At 43.3% G+C, this 22,669-nt stretch overlaps 1 protein-coding gene across 2 annotated transcripts in view; it reads right to left on the bottom strand.

Moving 5' to 3' along the window:
• Positions 1-22,669, bottom strand: part of SH3KBP1 (SH3 domain containing kinase binding protein 1) — a 358,145-nt gene that overhangs the window by 134,020 nt on the left and 201,456 nt on the right. For both annotated transcript variants that reach the window (XM_007469312.1, XM_007469313.1), the window contains 2 exons: positions 20,282-20,411; positions 8,025-8,230 (listed from right to left, as the gene is read on the bottom strand). In XM_007469312.1, coding sequence (XP_007469374.1) covers positions 8,025-8,230; positions 20,282-20,411 — 336 coding nt within the window. The remainder of the gene's footprint in view (positions 1-8,024; positions 8,231-20,281; positions 20,412-22,669) is intronic.

The following is a 22,669-nucleotide window of genomic DNA, read 5'->3' as shown; positions in this document are numbered from 1 at the left end:
CCTGGGAATGTGATTCTTGGTGACCATCTGGCTTCAATTAAACATTTCACAGAATATACACTATGCTGCTGAGACTTCCCTGGTGGCGCAGTGGTTAAGAATCTGCCTGCCAATGCAGGGGACACGGGTTTGAGCCCTGGTCCGGGAAGATCCCACGTGCCGCGGAGCAACTAAGCCCGTGTGCCCCAACTACTGAGCCTGCGCTCTACAGCCCACAAGCCACAACTACTGAGCCCGTGTGCAGCAACTACTGAAGCCCACGCACCTAGAGCTCATGCTCCGCAACAAGAGAAGCCACCGCAGTGAGAAGCCCGCGCACCGCAACAAAGAGTAGCCCCCACTTGCTGGAGCTAGAGAAAGCCTGCATGCAGCAATGAAGACCCAACGCAGCCAAAAATAAATAAATAAATAAATTTATTTTTTAAAAAAAGAAAATAGGGCTTCCCTGGTGGCGCAGTGGTTGAGAGTCCGCCTGCCGATGCAGGGGACACGGGTTCGTGCCCCGGTCCGGGAAGATCCCACATGCTGCGGAGCGGCTGGGCCCGTGAGCCATGGCCGCTGGCCTGCACGTCCGGAGCCTGTGCTCCGCAACGGGAGAGGCCACAACAGTGAGAGGCCCGCATACCCGCCCCCCCCACACACACACAAAAGAAAATACACTGTGCTGATTGTCTTAGAAGGCATATATCAAACATACATAAAACAGTAAACAGTACCTAATATGTCAAACAGTAACCCTGTATACTATTTCTGGTTCCCTTTTCCTACCACTGGCCCTCTTCTCACTTTTCCTAGATAAGGAAAGATAACACATAAACCCAAGTCTGAAAATCCCAGGCACTTCATTCAGCCCAGGCGACCAGTGGGCATCTCAACACCACCTGCTCTTTAAAAATCACGGGTCTTTAAACTGCTCAAGAGATATCACAAAATCTTATCTTTCAACCACTATGAGAGACATCCAATACTATATAGGTCTCAGATAATCATGCCAAGGTTTGACCCAGTTGTGTTTCACTAGTCAAAGCATGTATCATTAGCTTCCGGGATTCCCCAGAGCTTATTTCTAGTCTTCAAAGGATTAGAGACATAAATCTCTCATTTTTAAGGAACTAAGATCATCACTTTCAATGTTTACATGTTTTAATTTTACATCAGTATACAGCTTGATGAATTTTTACTAGTATGGATAAAAAGACTGCCTGAGGTACATATGAAGATATTAGAATTTCTCTTGCTGCAATTTGGCTGATTAAAAAAATTGATTAGTAGCTCATTTATATATGATTTTAATTCTAATTCTCTGTTACAAGTAAAAGCTACAATGTTGATATTATAAAGGCATTAATTTGGATGACTGTGATTCTATAACTGAGATTCAAGATGATGAGAGCTGAAAAAGCGACTGTCACAAACACAATGTCTAGTTGTGGAACACAGTAGAAAGCAGAGAAAGAAAACAGAATCATTTCAAGAGACAGAGATTAGAAGTCACTAATGGAAATCAACTAAGACAGGAAGACCATGGAACTTCTTGAAGGATTTCTTTATAGGGACTCCAGTAGAGTAAACAACCAACCTGGAAAAATATCTTTTTCCAATATGGCTGTTTGAAGAGCCCAGGCCAAAAAGACTGCTTTTCTCAATAATTAAGGGGGCCAAGATTAGCTGTGCCTAGGGCACTTAAGCATGGAATAAGTTGGCACCGGGAAAGCCAGAATTATTCTACATAAAGACATATCAGCTTAGGTAGGTCCTGGGACTCACCTGAGCATCTGGAATTTACCCACCCATGTGTAATACCTGACACACCTTTTCCGGAGTATTTGGCCAGGAGTGATCATCTGAGTGACTCATGAAAAGGGAAGGAGTTCAGAAAAAGGGTGAGGCCAGGCTGGGATTGCAGGGAAGCAGCCTGATGAGGAAGTTCTCTCTCAGGTCCACAGCTGGGAGACAAGGTATAAGCCATATTCATGAGAATAAGGTCCTGTCTGGGTTGCCTTCTTACAGTCTCCCAACCCAATCTCTAGGTGGATGACTCCAAAACCTACATCTACAGTTCTCTCCCCATCACGAGACTTATTTATCCAACTGCTTGCTGGATGTCTCCACCTGATGGTTCCACAAGGACCTCAAAATCCAACTAGTCTAAGACTGAACCCATGACCTTCCTCCCCAGATATCTTTCTCCTCCAGTGTTCTCTAATCAGGGAATGATACTGCCATCCACCCAGCTGCTGAAGCCAGTTGCCCAAGGCATCCTCTTCAAGTCTTTCCTCTCCTTTATCTCCCACATACTATCAAACTTCTTGATTCTATCTCCAAAATATTTCCCCCAAACACTTATGATAATAATTCAAAGCTGTTAGAAAAGCTGTTTGTCTTATCTTGATGTTTCCTTCCATGTAAAAGGGAGACCAAATGGACACTCTCTGGACACACTTGGCCTCTGGGCAGAATTGAACACTCTTGGAACTCTCTATCTCCCTACTCACTTTCTCCTGGGAGAGTGAAATGACTTCTCTGATATGTGAATTTAGGAAAAATAAACTGGGCGTGCTTAGCTCAGCTCTTGTCTTTCCTCCTCTTGGAAGCTGGCCTTCTCTGCTGTTCCTCAAGGAGATGGCCCTTCTACCTCACATGGGTCTGCCCGAGTCCAGCATTGCTGAGACTGGGTGGGTGAGTCTGTCTAACTCTGGAGATCAACTGCTAAGCCCATTTGGCTCTCACACTAATCTATACCTTCCAACTTTGCCTTCATCAATAACAACAACATAATATAACATAGGTAGAGAAAGGTGTACAAATAATAAATATGTAACTTGAGAAATTTTTACAAAGTAAAATAAGACTTACATAAACAGATATACCATGCTCATAGATCGGAAAGGTGTCATTTCTCCCCCAAAAGTATCTATAGTTAACGTACTCCCATTCGAAATCCAGGAGGTTTTTTTGCGGGGTTGGGGGGAGGGAGGTGGGGATTGACAAGCTGATTCTAAAATTTATATGAAAATACAACAGCGCAGGAAATCTTGAAGAAGAGGAATAAAGACTGTGGACTTACACTGCCAGATGTCAAGACCGACTACAAAGCTACAGTAATTAAGGTAGTACAGAATGACCACAGGGACAAACAAACCAACAGAACAGAGAGTCTGGAAACGGACCCACACATACACAGCCACTTAAATTATGTGACAAAGGTGACCTTTCTGATAAACAGGTGACCTGCAGAAAGGATGATCCTTTTGATAAACAGGGCTGAGTCAACTGGATATCCATACTGAAAAAGTGAACAAAAATAATATTTTGATTCTCCATCCACTGACTCATTAGCTGGTTTAGAATCTACATTGAGGAGGGGGATTTACTGGTAGAGCCAATACAAGTTTCTGCCAACTTCTCCCCTGAATTCTAGTTATCCTGTCTTCTGTAATCCACTCCTCCCACTGCAGCTTGGAATACTTTCTCTAAACCACCTATGTGATCATGTCACTCTCGTGCTGAGAATTGCTCCCCATTGAGGGCTCCCCATTGCCCTCAAAGTCAAGTCCAAACTCCTTAACAAGTCTCACCAGGCCCTTCCTGATGTGGGCCCTGCTTTCTTCTCCATTCTCATCTTTCCCCACTTCCTGCTGGAGCCCTGACACAGGCTCTGTGCTATTTCCTTTTCCCTTCGAGGCATTTAAACATGTTGCTCTTCCCACCTTGACAACTCTATGCTCCTTTGCTTGGTGAATGTGTACTGGACCCATGGTTCTCAGCCTCAACATCACTTCCTGTAGGTCTAAAAACATCACTTCCTACAGGTCTAAACACCACTTCCTGTAGGAAGTAGGTACACACACACGAATACACACTCTCCAGCCTCCCTAACAACTCGTTACTTCCTGCCATGCCCAAGGGCTCCTACGGCACAGTACTATGTTCTCAGCCTGGCCACGGCATTCCCCACACTGTATTATTATTGCTTGTTTACTTTTCTGCAGCTCCCTGAGGGGCAGTGACCTGGTCTTGTTTACCACTGTATCCTCAGTGACGAGCATACAGTGAGTACTGAACAAATACTAGCTGAAATGAGTTACATTTACAATTTCCAAGTATTTTCAGCTATGTAGCATTTTTAAAAAGTCCTATGAGGTAAGATAGGCACAAAGAGTATTCCCATTTTACAGATGGTTCAATTGAGGCTAAGTGACTTTGTCAAGGTCAATCAGCTAGGACAATGGTACCATGCCCTTCTAAAATCTTATGATATTTAACTTGGTTCATCTTTAGCCACAACGTATTTTCCACTGTTTTGATATAACACATACGTACCTCTGGGCTTAGTTTAAATGGTACATTTTTCTCCAAGGTTCTTTTCTTTTTTTCTTTAACCTTTACCCAGGGAAATTTCCAACATATACAAAAATAGAGTACAGTGTACTGAACCCCCATGTATGCACCACATAGTTTCAACAGTTATCAACTCATGACCAATCTGGTTTCCTCTGTGCCCCACCCACTCTTCCATCTTCCAAATTACTGGAAGCAAAATCCCAGACATTAAATCATTTCACCTATAAATATTTCAGTTAAATGGTACATTAAACACATCATTCACAGGCATATCAGGTTGGTAGTATTAAAAAGACTCATAAATGGGGTCCTTCCTTATAGCTCAGTAAGAGAAGCAAGAATACTAATTATTTCCTTGTTGGTCGGGGGAGTGTTACAGATACACCAGTATCTCTCCTGGTGTATAATCATCAGCATTCAACCACTCTGGGTAGGGTGATATGGATTAAAGCACAGGTAAAATAAGCACAAAATTTTCAGCTGACTCAAAAAAGTGGATCTCAAAACTTCGCAAACTTGAACGGAAAGTATACTAGGATGCTTGCAGCTGTTAATAATTATCATAGACCTTTTTTCCCCTCATGCGAGTTATCAAACCAGTCATATCAACAGGTCAACTGCCCCAGCCTGAGTGGAAGACCTGCTTGGGCTTCACCTAACACAGATGCCACCACATGAGATCCAGTTTGTGCTTCTGCAAAGTCGAAACAGCGAGCTCAACTCTCATAGGAAACTTCCTTCCTTAAACATAAATCTTCGACACAAAACCATCTCAAAAGCGATGAGAACCAGGTCGCACACAAGTAAAACATTATCACACTCATCAGCTCCCATGCCAGGTTGTGTAATAACATAATGGATCCATAAATCTATGTAACTATCCATGGCGCCAACAACAGGGGGTGGAGAGAGTTTTGAATCCTCTTAGATGCTATAAAAATTGTCCGCAGCCAGTAAAGCAGGCTGGGAAGTTTAAGTTTTCCCCAGAGGCTTCACAATGAGAAGCAGGTTAAGGGAGCTGCCAGCACATGGTTTCATTCTGCAAACACATCATGAATCAAGATGCATACACACGCCGTACATATATATATTACTCTGATGAAGTTAACATTTCTTGTCTCTAAGACCAATGCAATAAATCTTCTGTTTCACAGAGGTGCAGTGAACCATACAACTACTATATTTCCAACTATACAACTGTTATCCCACCCCGTTCCCTCATTTTATAGATGTCTGTAATCCCTAAAGTGCTATATTAATATAGTTTGAATATTATTCCTTTAACTAGCACTTAACTGAGCACCTACTATATGCCACACACTGTTCTAAGCACATAGCATATATCAGTGAACAAAACAAAGAATAAACATAATAAAAAACAAACATGTTAGAAGGAGGCACATGCTAGGGAAAACAAAAAATGCAGTGCAAGTAAGCAGGATGGGCCAAGGGGGCAGGTTTCAGAATGAGCAGGCGTCAGGGAGGAGAGGCAGGCAGCCACGGCGGGCAGGTGGAAACAGAGTGTCCAGGCAGAGGACACCACCGTGGCAAAGGCCCCCAAGTGGGAGCGTGCGTGGCATGTTTGAGGAGGAGCGAGGGGGCCAGGATGGAGCAAGCAGGGAGAGAGCAGGGAGGGAGGAGGTCCAAGCGGCAATGGGAGTCAGGTCATCCCAGCTCCTGGGCCTCAGGGAGGATTTTCACTTTGGTTCACAGGGAAGCCTCTACAGGTGTGCGAGCGGAGGAGTGGCACGACCTGACTTCGGGTTTCAAAGGATCACCCTCCTGGCTTTGGTATTGACACTAGACCGTAGGAGGAAGGGGAGAAGCAAGAAGACCAATTAGGAGGTCACCGCAGCGATGGCGAGAGCAGGTGGAGAGCAGAGGTGATGAGCCGTGGCAGGTGCCGGGCACACTTAGGAGGCCGCGCTGATGGGGTTGCCTGATGGATCAGCCATGGGATGTAAGAGAAAGAGGAGAGTCAGGGACAACCCCAGGGCTTTTCTTCTGAGTCATGGGAGCGGGAGTGGCACTGCCTCCACCTGAGATGGGGAAGGCTGTGGGCGGAGTGGTTTCAGGGGGACGAGGATGAGTTCAGGTCTGGACAAGCTGCTAAGAATTTAGGACCTCCGAGTGGAGATGTTCCAGACGGCAGTTGGACACGTGGCTGTGGAGCTCAGAGGAGAAGTGTGCTGAGGTACAAACTTGGGAGTATTATATTTGTCGCTGATACTGCTATTAGTAACAACCCAATTTATTATTAGCGGTTAAGACAAATATTAATAGCAATAATGAAAGTTATGCGCACACAATGTCCTTTTACACAGAGAAGAATAAGACTGAGAATCATAAAACGAACAAAAGGAATTAACTGTTTGCTGACTGAGTCAATGGTCATGTTCATTTCAACCACTTGAATAAAATGAAGAAAAACTGTATTCATCGCTCCTTTCCAAGATGGGAACCTGCTCTTCTGTAAACATTTATGGGAATCTGAAAGTGACCATGTGAAGCAGAAATGAACTCACAAGCTGGGACACTAACTAGATAGTTTTCAGATCTTGAGAAATAGCAAATCGACTAGAGAAGCTTCCACAAAAGAAGAGTTTAAGTGAAACAGTCCTTCCTTTTTAAGTATCTGCCCTTTCTACCTTATTCGTCTCTAAGGGTATTAAGTGTCCAAAAAGTTTCCTTTCCCCATCTGTTTCTAATGCATGATGACACTGGGCAAGGTTGCTGGTGGAGGGCGGGAGGGAGGTGGGTGGAAGTTCTACAGCTGCAGAAGATGATGCAACTTTTAAAAATTCATCTGACAGAGAAATGAAAAACATTTAAAAGCCGTCGATAAACCTGCAGTAGAGATTTTGCCCATGCCCCCATCCCCCAAGCCTGCTGGCACAAACGTCAAAGCAAAAATTTCAGCACTAAATCAAATTAACAAACATTCTTTAAGCACAGCACGAGTGTAGCTTATTACAATCTGGAAAACTCCACAGTATTTATCAAATCCTAAGCAAGGCTATGATGCTTAAAAGTGTACCACAGTAGACGTCACTGACAGCCACAAGCACAATGGCTCTGGGTGTGTTGCTCTGGCAACCACGTACTCAGCAGCAACACGCTGTCTGCCTCTCGCCAACCCAGAACCAGGGGCAGGAGAAAACAGCCAGCTTCCTGATGGTAACAACTCAGGGATTCACAGCGAGGGCCATCTCTGTCACACACACACGCAGGAGACTTCCTTTCAGTAGTATGAAATCATTTCCACCAAATACCTTGAGGAAAAAATATACAACCCCTCTCTCTACTGCAGAACCAGTCAACACGCCCAAGCACAAATCACAAGAGAAACCTACCAGGACAGAAGAGAGATTGAAAAGTACCAAGGTTATGTGTTTAGCTGGGTCCAGGCATGAGTGGCTTTTCTGAGGAGGAAATACAGAAGGGCCGGTCTATTTGAAAAGTCATCCTGAGAAATGTTCCATCGAGAGATCAGTAAGAAAAGCAACAGCAAACTAGAGCATGAGCCTTTCGAGGAAAGCTGTTCCTATATAGAAGGAGAGCTGCACACGAGGACAATGAAACCTCAGAAGAGGCACAGGAAGTCGTAGACGCCAAGCCCTACAAAGTACTTTTGGATACACCACATTAGGTTGAAATAAAACACAAACTGTCGAACATACCTTTTCCACAGGCAGAAAGTCATTTTCTACTTCAATCGACCTTGGTCTTAGCTTTATTGGCTTGTCTTTGAAAATATCTCCAAAGCCCACTCCCTTAACTTTCTTCGGCTGGATTGCGGCCGTTGCGACTGTCCCGTTGGCACCCTCGGATTTGGTACTGCTCGAGTCACCCCCATCACTCTCGGAGCCTGTGGTTTCCCTTAAACCTGTCAAGAGCGGGGACGGGGAAAGAAAGAGCTCAGAAATTAGCCATAGCCGTGAAGCACTTCATAGCCAGCCAGGAACCACTGCTACAAGTGTCACTGGGTATGGGATAACTTGCACTGCGGTTTTTCATTTAGCGTGTGAATATGTTGCATGGGGGCGGCTCTGAGTTTTGTTCCATCTCCCCACCCCTGGCTTTTTTTTTTTTTTTTACCATCTTTATTGGAGTATAATTGCTTTACAATGGTGTGTTAGTTTCTGCTGTACAACAAAGTGAATCAGCTGTACATATACATATATCCCCATATCCCCTCCCTCTTGCGTCTCCCTCCCACCCTCTGTGCCCAGCTTTTAATTTTAAGAAGTGAATCAAAACTTTTCAGAAAATCTAATTTCAAAGCAGACCTCTTCGTAAATGTGACATTTCACCTCTTTTCAGCCAGAGCCTGGTTCTCAGCCAAATTTGTTTTGCTGCAGTCTGTGCAATAACAACTCTTCCCAGCCCCTCCTCGCCTCCCCACCTAGTCAGCACCACACACTGTACCTCCCATTTCTATGACTCATGTCAGTTAGCAATTAGCAATGAAAGTAACATTTCCTAAAGGGAAACTGTAAAGCTAAAAGCCAGTTAAACAAATTAGCAATTAAAGAAACCACACAAAATTATGACTGCCAAAGAATTAAATCTCTTTGGATGGCTTCACAAGGAATAAATGCACGCAGACATGTTTCTCGAGGAAAGCATTAAACCAAACTTGACACTGAAACACTTTCACTGGCAAGATGATTATATTTGTTAAAGAGGGAAAGGAAGCTGCCCTCCAGGAGGCCAGAATCCCCCAAGCCTACAGCTCTTCCTCCCTCCTCTGACACCAACGTCTCCCCAGAGCTGAACTCCTTTCCAAAGAAGAACACTGGGGACATGACACCTTTCCTTTGACCTCTGGTGGCATGAGTTGGAAGTCATCAAATAGATATCAGCAAGACAACATGGACACTTACCTCCCCAGATTCTTTTTTTGCCCAGGGTCTGCCCACAATCATGTTCCTAAAAGGAAGAGCCTGTTTCTAGTTAATTTCTGGGTGTACATTCTTACTTTGATGGTCAGTACATTAGTCATGCCATCAAAGGGCAGGATTAAAAGGATATCTTATGGAAAGTGCCATTAAGCCTGTCTCTAAAAGCCTCTAGATGTGTAGAATAGCTCCTGAACATTGACTATATGTCTCCTGATGACAATGATTTCCTTGGGATGAAAGTATACCATCAAATTTTGTTCTCTATTAGCCACACTGTGCATTATCTTCCTACATGTAAGGTGGCCTCTTAGTACATAAGAATGATACATCAAATAATTGCTCACATAAAACGTCACAAAATGTTGAAGTCATTCAAATAAAGAAGTCTCAGTGCAGGAAGAAACTGTTAAATGAAAACAGAAAAATATAGAAAGGTCATTATAAATTGCTAACAAGTTTCAAAATCAAATCCTTTAAACAATGGCTGTGTTTGTCGTTGCTGCTGTTTTCAATAAAATGGTATTTGTAAGCCAAAAAGGAGGGGGTGGGGAGGAAGAGCTCTGGTGTACATTTTAATGAACTAAAGAACAGCATTTATGAGCAAGAACAGAGGGCAGAACAATGAGGAACAGCCCACAACAAGGGGGTCGGCTCCAATTTACAGGACTGGATGCGAGTGTGCAAACATGGAGAACCCCCCTGGATTAGCTATCCATTCGTGTGTTTATCTGTTCATTGTTTTTGGAAATACCCCTGCTGGAGATATAATTTGGGAGTCTAAATATTGTGTCATTTCCCCTTTAACATGTTCTCATTTTGCCGTATGGATTCTTTCTGTGTGATAAATGGCTTGTATATTCTTTTCTGGTTTGGAAAGAAGCATTTGAGGGCGGAATAAAGAAATGGTTAGTGAACAGAAAACATCACTGCTCCCCTTCCCCGCCGCCGCCACCACCAGCACCACAAGCAGAAGGCAGCAGGGCAAGTGGATTTGGGCAAATGGATTTGGGCAAAGTCTGTTTCAGTTCTTCAAAGAGAAGAATTTGAAGGATTCTTTTATCATATACCTCAATAGCTAGAAACACAATATTTTCAACCACTGCCATCCTGATTTCACTGAGCTTCTGGTTTTAGGGATGTGCCACCTTCCGGGCTCATCTTAATAACATCATATTAGTCTCTGTGAGAAATACTCTTTACGTTACACAGGGAAAGGCTGCACGGCCATTCAACCACACAAGCATGGGTTGGGAAGGAAACACATGGCAGATTTTTCTTCCGGATAGTCTGGTAGGCTGCTTCTATCACTTTTAAGTACTATGAAATTAAATGTCTGAATACCTGGGTTGACGAAATAACTCAAAATCTAGTTCCTTCCCTTCAGAGGCAAAGAAAGGTGGCTTTTCAGTTTTGGTGCTGTATCTTTTAGCCACTGGTGCTCATAACACACACTATTATGTAAACTATCCCTGTGTCATGCTCGGAATGCCAGGTGACACTCGAGGGCAGTGCAACCCAAAGTGAGGTCTGTGGACTGGAGCCAAGATCATGAAGGGTTCGTTGCCGGTACACAGAGAGACAAGCACAGAAAGTGTCCGTGCCTGGAAATGCTTATAGCAGTGTGCGCTGATGCTACTTCCGGATGTGCGGCCAACAGACGCGTCTGGGTGAACAGGGCACAGACCAACATCTGTCTGTCTGCTCCTGCTGGGAGGGGCGGGTGGTGCAGCGCATGCGCAGTGAAGGCAAGCCAGCAGTACCCGATGTCTGTCCGCAGGGGAACGGAAATAAAAATACACTTCACTGCAGACAGTTTGAGAAGCGTGGCTCCGGTGTTCACGCGTGAACCTTCTCCTTCATCACTGTGTGTACGTCTCTATGTACACTTGCGTGTACGTGCACACTAAGGTGGATGCTTTTCCTTCGCAGTGAAAAAAAAGAACAAAGCTTCCTCAACTCTGCCTTGGCCACTCATATAACTGTGGCCAAATTACACAGAAGTCATTGCCAATAATTTCCTTAATATTCCAGCCCGTGAGCCATTTTTGTTTATTTTCAAGTTTACACTCACACGTGTAGTGCTTACTGTGTGGCAGGACTGTTCTACGAACTTCACGAGATTCATTCATTAACCTCATTCATCTCCTTCCCCTCAACTTTTGGCAGCTTTCTTTCACAGCACAAAAGGCTACACACTGGTCCTGCCAAAAGAAGTCTGCCGTGTGGTGATTGGCTGAATGCGCAAAGCAAAATACCATTTCTGGCACGGACTTTTCTTACCAAAATCTTACTTCTTTGAACCCCGCAATGAGGAAATGACTTATTGGTTTCCAATGAGCCACTCAGTAAAAGCAATAACCACGAGAGGTTGACATCTCCACAGGAAGCCATCTTACACCACCCCAGAGGCGCAGAGATACTGGTACAAACACATATGCCATGACCAACGTTACTGATCCTTTCTCTGCACGCATGGTTCATGCACGCATGTCACACACATGACAGAGGCACAAAGCAAACAAGACAGCGCCAGGGGCTGGTGATGGGAATGCTCCCGCAGCACACACCAAGGAGACGGCACTTATCTCAGGCAAATAAGTCCATGTCCTTGGATCAGAAATTCACACAGACACTTGGCAGAAGCATGAGCAGCTCAGGAAAGTGCAGCTGCATCAAAAAACACAAGAACCCAGATCTTATCTTTACAATTGCCTCCTGCTGTCAAGGTCACTCACTGTAATAGCGTCTGTGGCCCTCCGTCTTTCCCGGTGCAGCTCGGTACAGAATTGTCCCTTCAAAGGTAGTCTTTCCTGACAGTGAATGAGAGAAGAGAAGGGGAGAGAAAAACAAGAGAGAGGGAAGGGGAGCAAATGATGGCAAAAGAAGGAAGAGGGAGAGTCTTTAACTGAACTTGTCTTCAATGAATCCACTGCAAGAGCTTCATCCACAAAATTAATTAGAAACCATTAGGCAGAATTTAAGAGTGTTACAGAATGAGCCCAAAGTCCCCATGCAACCATGATGGCAATGAGCACCGGAATTAGGGCTCACCTCTGCAAATGCCTGGCATGTGGATTATGCCCAATTTAAACCTGGAAGCCACTTCAACATTATACCTCAGGAGTAGGAAAACCTCAACCAGAGGAAATCCAATCAATCGGATTCCTTAGTTAACTCATTCTTCTCTTTGGAGAGTGTGACCCGAACATAATACAGATTTTGGTCCATTATCCTTTATCTTCTACCCCTAGAGCCCAGTATGATACAAACTGATATCCATGACCCCAAGAGTCTAAACAAGGCACAAAATCCCTTTTAAAAGATTTTTCGTTCTTAGTATCTTGAAGCAAGAAAATGTACAAGTATTCTAGAGGGGGTTTTTCACCAATGAGGTTTGAAACCAATCGTGGCTTCCATGTCAATGTAAGGGGTTTTCTGCTTAGCACCAAAGACACCAGAAAACCCTATTTCCTGAAACATCTTAATTGAGGTTTTGCCATATCAGTCATGAGACTGTACTTAAGCATGAGGACATAGGACTCACCCAGTGTCAAATGCAAATTATCTTCTTTTTTGTTGTTACAAGTAGAGGTTATCAATAGCATAAGACTGGACACATGGCTAAAGCCCAAATCTCTCTGGAACCATGAGTAAGTACATAGACTACACACACTCTGCCCCAGTTTGAGGGTGAACACACACATACACACACACACACACACACACACACACACACACACACACACCCTACAGAGAGTACCATCAGCAGGTAAAATGGTTTGGTAAAGACAAGCTCAATTAATATATGCATTACTCTAAGTTATGCAAAAAATTGGTCCTATTATGGCTGTGAGCTGAATATCGAACTAGAGGCCAGTTACATAGCTCCCTCATAATAAGTCTGAGGGATGAAAAGGTAGGCTACATTTACAGAGAGACAGAGAGTGGAACTGAGTGAGAGAGAGCAACTTGTCTAACTTTTTAGAAACATTCTTCAGGAAAATGGGAAATTCCATTAGGGACCATCGTGTAAACTTCTGGGCCATGTCACTCCTAATAACATGAAAGGGATTGTAAATGATCAGATCAACAAATTAAATGGAATCAGGTATTGCCAATTTCTGTGTCCTGCAGACATGGTGGTACACCACTGCTTTGAAATCTGCCCTTTTTGACAGATGTGCTCCGTCCAGTTAAAGCAAAACCTTAGATATTCAAATCACTGGCTACATAAGGATAATCCAAAGAAACAAGTGTTTCACATGTTCTCCTTAGACCTGTAGCTCCTGAGGACTTTGATGGCAAAGTGGAGCAAGTAACAGTGGCTAGTTTTCATCTGGGTGAATTTTTATTCTGCCTAATTTCCATCACTAAGGTAACATTACTCCCAAGGAATACAGCTGTTTTGTGAGCCAGGCCCCCCAGAACTGAATGGCAGCAGTCCTTTTCATGTCAGAGAAAAGTAAGAAAAAGGAATCGGTATTTCAATAAAGTTCCTCCAAGTACAAGAGAACCTCCCTTTCTTCTTCCCCAGGATCAAGTCTGAGCATCACTGAGGTAGACATGGCCCTGCTGTCTCTGAATGGCCAAGCATTTCTGCAAAATACCCACCCCCTGCCCCGCCCACTGGCAGCGAGAGGACTGGAAATGGAGCCTGGGCTGGGGGTGAGTGAGGACACACACGTTCCATCTAGAGAACAGAAGAGATGGGCAACTGGAAAGTCCATGAATATGAGTGCTGTTTATTTTTTTGTGGGGGGAGGAATATTCTACTGTCACTATTAAATATTAGTACTTGAAGGCAGCAAACACTGTAAAAGGGAAGCATTTTAAAATTTCAACACAAAATCATATGCTTATGCTAGCATCTAATTTTGCCTGAAACTCTATTTCATCAATTTGCTAATTGCTCTTCACTGCCAACAGAACCTCATACACAAAACAAATAACATTTAATATTAAAAAGTATAGAGACACCAAAGCGTAGTGGGGGTGCCAGCCTGGCTTTAGCTCTTATAGGCAAGGGGCACAAGCAATCCACTTCTTACAGCTAATGAAATAAAATATTTCTATATCATGGGAGTGGTTTGCCCTAAGTTTTAAAAGGCCATCTCCATCTTTGCCTTCGCTTGACAAGCCACTAAAGTATCTGAACCTAAAATTCAAACATAAGGAATTAGGAAAATAAGAAAGTCAATTCAAACTTAAATATCATGGTTATTAATGGTTACAGAAAGAAAATGCAAACTTTCTCCCTCTGAAAACTATGGGAAATAGCTTAAAATGTTTCTGTAGCTAAAAGATGTTTTTCTTTAAAACAAAAAAACAGGAATACTTTTTAGTTTTATGAGAATTATTTTATAATCTAAGAAATTAAATAATATCAAAAAGATGTTAGAAACAGAAAAGTCACATTTATATCTTAAATGTGAAGCAAAGTATGTATGAAATTGAAACTGGACAGTAGTCATATCTGGATTTCTTTGCCTCTACATCCAAATAAATCTTACAGATCAAGATATTTTCTGATTATAATTTAATGCAATAATATCAATAATTTGTAATTAGTTCTATTTCACATCATTTAGTCAATACTCGCATGTGCAAAACTGTAACTGAAAAGGTAATTAATTCATCATAATCTGTGATCATAAGAAGAAATAAGTTAAACTGTACTCAGATTTGAAATTTGTCAGATGCTCCGTGAAAGGGTAAACTACAAGCCGTAATGGGAGCAATACCAAAGTATGTGCAAATTATATGCAGGAAGGCCTGCATGTAATGTTGGCTTCATCACTCAGAAGCGAGGCCACACCCAGGACTTCATCTCACTGGGCTTTAGAGTTCTCATCTGACACCAGGCTGGATGAGCTCTCAATTCCTTTCCATCCCTAACATAAGATCCTGCCCGCACAATATTGCAAACCCTTGGATGTTTTGTTTTTTAAAAACCTAATTTACTCAACATTTTTTTCACTATTGACCTGCTACATGGGAGCCCATTTCACTCTTTTTTTAAAAAAGTTCCCTGTTTTGGTACCATTTTGCAAGCCCTAATGAGTGCACAGATCTGGGCGATAATCATCAGTGGCTGCTAATATTCAAAAACAAAGATAGCCAGACATTATGAGCCTCCAGATAGACTATCCATCACCACCTATGAAGCAGTTCTGTCCTCCCACCCCAAAAAATCTCTCTCTCAAACCTGAATTTAATCAAGGCCCTGGATCCAATTATCAATTTATAGGAATATAGAGTAAACGACACAGCAGAGATGAAATCAGCAAAAGGCAGGCTGTGGGAAACTAATGCACAAAGGACCTCAGTTTCTTCAGCAAAAAGTAGCAACGAAAAAAGGCAACATGGAAGAAGAATCTAGAGATTCAAAGAGAGTTGAGACATATCAACCAATCACAGGGTATGTACCTTCTTTGGGTGCAGATTCAAACTAACAAATTGCATTAAAAAATAGAAGACTATTAGGGGAAAGTGAACACTGACCATATAGGTAATCACTTTGAGGAACTGCAATTATTATTATTATTACAATTCAGAGTGATAACAGTATTTAAGATACTCTTTTATTGACACATACTGAAATATTTATGGATGAAATTACATGGTATCTGGGGTTTGCTTCAAAATAATATAGGGGAGGACTGTGTAGTGGTATAATTACAATGAATTGGCCACAGGTTGCTAACTGCTGAAGCTGGGTAACAGGTACACAGGGGTTCATCATACTATTCTCTCGATTTGCGTATGTTAGAAAATTTCTATAATAAAAAGTTGACAAAAATCTTTTTGAAAAAGCACCTTTAAAGTTCCATAAATGCTATGAAAGGTAAAGATGCTTTCAAATTTAAATATACAGCAAAAAGTTGCTGCCACTACCTGACAATGAATTTTCTTGTTTGAGATAAAATGTTTAACTCAACATATCAACCAACAGAACTGCTGTAACTCTTTCCTTGATAGATTAGATTACCCTGAACAAAGATCTAAAGTTTAGAGATTTTCATAACCAACTACCATATATAAAAATACATCAGGGTAAAAGAAAAGCAAGTTCAAGCAATTTATACCTTTCATTCAAAGCTAAAAATGCCTCCTCAGAGTAAGAAGGATTCAGCAAGCGTTTACTGAACACCTACCACGTGTCAAGCTGTCGTGGCACACTTCCTTATAAATAAAATGCAATGTTTCTTCAATTGCATTCATCCATTGGTTAACAAAACTCAACTGAATAAGTATCCTCAAAACCCTTCTGGAAGTAGCAATGTGAAGACTACAAATATCAAAGAAGTGTGTGCACATACAGGGCTAGGTGTGTGTGTATAACAAAGAGGTGTATGAGGATACACTGTACACAAAGTTTTCTTCATATGTACCAGGATACAGATTTTATGTGTCTTAAAAAAAAACCTCCCCCAGTGTCTACTAGCATTTAAATTGACAGGATTTTTATATGATGTCACTAGGATCTCTAAAAATTACCAAAATGGTGTAAACATTAGGAGTTTGACTTACTCCCAGATCCATGTATTTTTTTAATATTAATTAATTTATTTATTTTTGGCTGCATCGGGTCTTCGTTGCTGCGCGCGGGCTTTCTCAAGTTGCGGCGAGCAGGGACTACTCTTCGTTGTGGTGCGCGGGCTTCTCATTGCGGTGGCTTCTCTTGTTGCGGAGCACGGGCTCTAGGCCCATGGGCTTCAGTAGTTGTGGCACGCGGGCTGTGTAGTTGTGGCTCGCAGGCTCTAGAGCGCAGGCTCAGTAGTTGTGGCGCACGAGCTTAGTTTCTCCACGGCATGTGGGATCAGGGCTCGAACCCCTGTCCCCTGCCTTGGCAGGCGGATTCTTAACCACTGCGCCACCAAGGAAGCCCCAGAGCCATGTATTAATTAAGCACCCTCTGTGAAAACTGTAATTTATGAAGGTTATTAAGTGGGCTGGTCTAACAAAGACCTTTATTAACTACAGTTCGGCTCATACCAGAGTAAAAACCTAGATATCTTTTGTGCACTAACTACATTCGTCTTTCTCAGTTCTATGATAAAAGTAAATACGTATTTACTGTAGTTATACTAGATGTTATCCCTGGGGGAAACCGCATGAAGGGCTCATGGGACCGCCCTGTACAGTGGTTTTTTTTGTTTGTTTTTTTTTTTGGTTTGGTTTTGTTTTTTGGCAACTTTCTGTGACCCTATAGTTATTTCAGAACAAAAACATGTTTCTTTTGTAAAGTAAAGTACACTGAAACTACTAACACCATTCTCTGGGGATAGGGAACGAGCAGATTCACTCTAAAACCAAAGGTTCCACGTAGACAAATCCTAACAGCATACATAATTTCTGCATGTGATCTGATCTAATTATATATATTTTACCATCAGAGTGTAAACAGTTACTGAACAGCCTGTGAGAACACTGAGAGATGCTATTTCTCTCTCTTTCAGGGGATTATTTCAATTTAGCAAGCCCTAGGGACATTATAATCACATCTGCTTTCCTATGAAGCCCTTTGTGAACACCGCTGTCCCTACATCCCCATGGGACCGGCCTCTCTCTGCCTGTGTATCCCACTTTTCCTCAGATACCCGGCTAGCAGAGCACGTGTGGCACTTTCCTGAACTGTCGCTGATTTGTGCACCCCCTTTCCACAGTGCGAGCTGACTGAAGACAGGGACCCTATCTGACTTGTCTCTGTATATCTTCAGTGCCTTGTACAGCATCTTAGTAACAACAGGGGCCAAGTAAAAGCTGAATGAATGAAGAATAGAAGAAGGAAAGCAGGAAGGATGGATGGACATGGACAGACAGATAGAAAGATCAATAGATGGGCCCTCTTCTCCTTAACTGCACATACAGGAAGATTACAAAAGCCATGTACTTATTTCACAAGCATCCATCCTTGTTAGGAGAACACGCCTCTCCAGAGACCTCAAAAACCCCCTGGACAAGGGACAGTTCCTGTGGTAACTAAACATGGCTGCCGGAATTATTAGGCTCTCCTAGCTCTGAAATGGCAGGTTTTAACTGAATGAGCGTTGGGGACAGCAGTCTCCATGAGAGAAACAGCCCCTTCAGAGCATGTGACAGAAGGCTAAGTGATTGGGAAGACCATTCCACTCCGCCTCCTAACCTCCTGCCCCGGGAATTCCAGCACTGTGTGCTTTGAGCTAAGGGGTCAAGCAGGGTCAAATGTCCACATTATTGACTTGGAGTAAGAGGAGACAGTTTATTTCAACAGTTCCAAAAATACAAGAAGCATGACTTCTCTGAGCTCCAGCTCTGAAAGCATACCTAACACGGTAGGATATCAAGAGGTCAAGGTTCTCCCAAAGATGTGGTCCAATACCTCTCCAGATCTCCTTTTCAGCCTGAGTACAGGAATCCCAAAGTAATTTCCAAATGCAGAGACAACGCTTCAGTGAGCACAGTACTAACCGGTGTGCAAGCAGCCTCAACTTACTAACTGGCTGTGTCCCAAGAATTCATCATGATTAACAATGAAAGTGACCACTTAATAGAGGGTCTTCTATAGGTGAGGTGGTTTATATACATTATTGCTATTGGAACTCATAACACACTTCCACAGAAATAATGGTAAAATGACCCGATCTGGTCCTCCCTCCAAGAAAGCCCATTTAATCCACCATATCCCTAAGATACAGTATTCTTATTATGGGACCCAATTACCAGGTACAATACTATTCCAGTGTATGAAAGGAGACACTATGGCAGTTAGAATTCTAATGCGCAATTTGGAAGCCATAGAAGTCCCACTATCATGGGGTCAAGGACACTTTCTCCCCTCCCGGCCATACTCATCAGTTGGCCCATGTTAGCAGAGAACCTCCTTGCCCCATACCAGAGAAGGCAGCAGGAGCTTCAAGATGCTTCCTCTGCCCCCAAATCACCTCCTGTCTTTCCTATCATAGACCCCAGGATGGAACGAGGTTCAGGGATGGGGAGCCCCAGACTTTGGAAGCCACTGAGCCAATCAGCCAGCGCCACTGAACCAAGTGAGGGAGGTGGCCTGAGCACGACTCCAGTAATGGCTTTACCTCCAAATTGGGGATTTGCCCAATCACGCTACTGGTTAAATAAGAGAGACACAACTAACTTGAAAATACCACTCAAGTCAGATTTTTCCAAATGGAAAAGAAAGCTGTTTAAGAATTATTTTGACAGGACCGAGCTGTCTTCGTCTTGTTAGAAAGGAAAGTCTGCAGCCCCAGGTAGTGCCGAACCGCTAAGACACAGTCGAGCCTCTACGACATTCACACCCATGACTTTGGCTCAAGACGGCACAAGAGATACACAGACGCCCACGTAGGAAGTTGGGTTAGCGACTGGGAGAACAAAGTTTCCCGGTCCTGACCTTTTGCTCCATGAGCTGGAAAAGGCAGCAGAGAAGCTGGAGGGAGGAGAGCTTCAGGCCCTGGAGAGAGAAAGACCTGGAGTTCGTTCTCACCATCACAGACGGACACGCATGCTCACCCGAGGTGGGGCTGGGCCCTCAGCTGGCCTGGCAGACTTTCAAGGGAGCTGGCACACACGCGTCCTGAACATTGCCCTTCTCCCCACCAATGATTACTGTGTGGGGTGTGTGTGTGTGGGTGTGTGGGTGTGCCATTTTCTCCAAGTTCCTCAAGAGATGCTGAGAAATATTAACAATCTCATTTGGTTCATTTTAAAAATAATTATCAACTTGCAGTGAGTGACATTTTAGAAGTATACGGAGGCACAGCAACATGGGCCATCCATGGGGGACTATGAAGGACGACAGTCACCTATCCAGAGATGTTCAAAGTGTGCATCTGCGCAGGGGGAAAGGTATGCACGTCACACCTTTACAGTGATAAACCTACTAAACCACGGTGGGTTAAGGCAGCATAACCAAGAAAATATTCATGAGCCTCTGTCACAATCGCTTAGCACAGGCAGTGGAACCAAGGGGAGGCTGGAGCGGCACCCGTGGGTGCCCCCACCCCTGTCCTGCATGGTGGGAGGACTTCCTTCCTTACTTGACTTGGAGAGCTGCTCATCCTGGGAAATGCCGAGGTCGTCCGACTCCCCTGACAGCTCCTTGATGAAGTTGGAAGGAAACATTCCTGTCTTTCCATTGAGAACACCTTCCCACCATCCTTCCTCTACCTGCACAGATGTGAACAGAAGAACAGAGGCAGGGTTCAGGTTAGACATGGTACTTGCCAGTTTTCTCTCCCATCTGTACAGTGCCGAGTGCAAAGCCCACACAGGGAGAGCTGCAGGACCCAAAGCTTACAGGTTAACACGGAATGAGAAAGCAGACCTCACAGGGTCTCGAGATTCAGACTCAAGAAGGGGGGTTTAACCTAGGGACCATAAATGCAAGTGGAGAAGAATTAACACTTCATTTCCACTAACATCCAACTGAAAATTGGAATTTCCTTTGATTAGGAATATACGTAACACACCAGAGTAATAGAAGGACCTGTGACGTGACACCAGCCAAATTGTATTTTCATATCACATCATAGATACTGTGGGTATTTCAAGATATCGTTTGCACTCATTGCTACTTTGAGGCGGTGGTAGTTATCACACCTGCTGGGAGACCTTGTTATTTAATGTATTAATAAGGAATTATTTATTATTTATAATAAAGAAGTATACATAGATTAGTATACCAAAATTTGCTTTTAAAATAGCTTGATAGCTACTTTAATATAAATGGTTCCTTTCATAACCTTATGTGTTTTATTTTACGCATATAAAACCACTATTTAAAAACTGAGAATGGCTTTCCCAGACTACCAAACCTAACTTGATAGCCTAAGAAAAACAGTTAAGAACCTGTGGAATAAAAACTCAATCAGAGGGCTTCCCTGGTGGCGCAGTGGTTGAGAGTCCGCCTGCCGATGCAGGGGACACGGGTTCGTGCCCTGGTCCGGGAAGATCCCACATGCTGCGGAGCGGCTGGGCCCGTGAGCCATGGCCACGGAGCCTGTGCTCCGCAACGGGAGAGGCCACAACAGTGAGAAGCCCGCGTACCGCAAAAAAAAAAAAAAAAAAAAAATTAAAAAAAAAAAAAAAAAAACTCAATCAGAAGGTAAAAGGACTCCCTGAAGCCTTCTTGAAGGTTCTAGATTACCCTGAGATGAACTGATACGGGATGAAGGGAGGTAGGGAGGGCAGCCAGACTGCAGTCATCTGGGTGGGGGAGTTGAAGGCGGGATCTGGGGAGGGGTGAGAATGAACAAGGCAGGTGCGGATTTGAGGATCTGTGAGGGATAAGCTGGTCTTCAGCAACCAATTAGCTGAGACGAGGGAAGTGTTAAAAAAAAAAAGTCACCCCCAAATTTTGTGATGGAGCCACTAACAGAACAGCAGAAGTCAGAATAGTGAACTGGCTTCTCGGAGGAAAATAACAGGGCATTTTGAGAACAAGGAAGCACTTAGTTACAAGTATGGTGTAGTATAATAGAAAGAAACCTAGAAACTTTTTGGAATTTTTTTGGCCATGTACATGTATTACTTCTTCAAATCAATAAACACAATTTAAAAGCTTAAATAATTAAAACAAAAAGAAAATTAGAGTCAAAAGCCCAGTTCAAATCGTATCTTGTGACTCGTCGAATGTCCTACTAACTCAACCCTGGCTTTCCCATCTGTACAGTGGGATAATTAGTACACTTGATCAGTGCTAGAAATAGATGTATCATGATTCTACACTAGGGGCTAGGGACACAGGACTGTACAGGACATACCCTTTTTTTGCCCCTCAAGAAGTGGACAATCTACCAAGGAAGAAAGGACACATGGTTTAAAGACGGTGGAGGGTGGGCAGGACCAAAACCTAGCAATTCAAGGTAAATAGAAAAGAAAACACCATGCCTTAGCACAAACCAAATGTGTTACACAAAGTTGAGCTCGCTGAGATCTGGGATGCTAAAGGAAGGCTTGGAGAAAAAAAGGAATCAAAGTTAAGGTTGGCCTTGAAGAGCAGAAATGCCAGATATAAGTAGGGGAGGGTGTGCGAGAGACATTCAGGAGGTGCTGACACAGCCTCAGAATGGAGACAACCAGAATGGCATTTTAGAGCACGATTTAGGGAGCTCATGGGGGTACAGACTCACAGAGTGGCCATCATATCTGTGTGATCACAGAATCTTCGGGAAAGAATCCAGACAATGGCACCCGTGCATGACTATCCTTATTCAATGCCAAATCACGGCATTTCGCAACGTTTCTGTTGAAATCATTCCATGTGTCTATGTCAACTCAACCGTTATGTATTATCCTTTCAAGGAGCTTTTTATAGGATTAGAATGGATAGGAAGATTCACCATAAGCCTGAATATAAATAGTCACAGGATTTGTAGCATGGGGTCCTTTGTGCTTGTCTTGAATAAGGAACCATAAAATGACCT

Source organism: Lipotes vexillifer, unplaced genomic scaffold, assembly GCF_000442215.2.
Source record: "Lipotes vexillifer unplaced genomic scaffold, Lipotes_vexillifer_v1.1 scaffold1442, whole genome shotgun sequence".
Classification (NCBI taxonomy): domain Eukaryota; kingdom Metazoa; phylum Chordata; class Mammalia; order Artiodactyla; family Lipotidae; genus Lipotes; species Lipotes vexillifer.
This window is presented reverse-complemented; position numbering and strand designations above follow the sequence as displayed.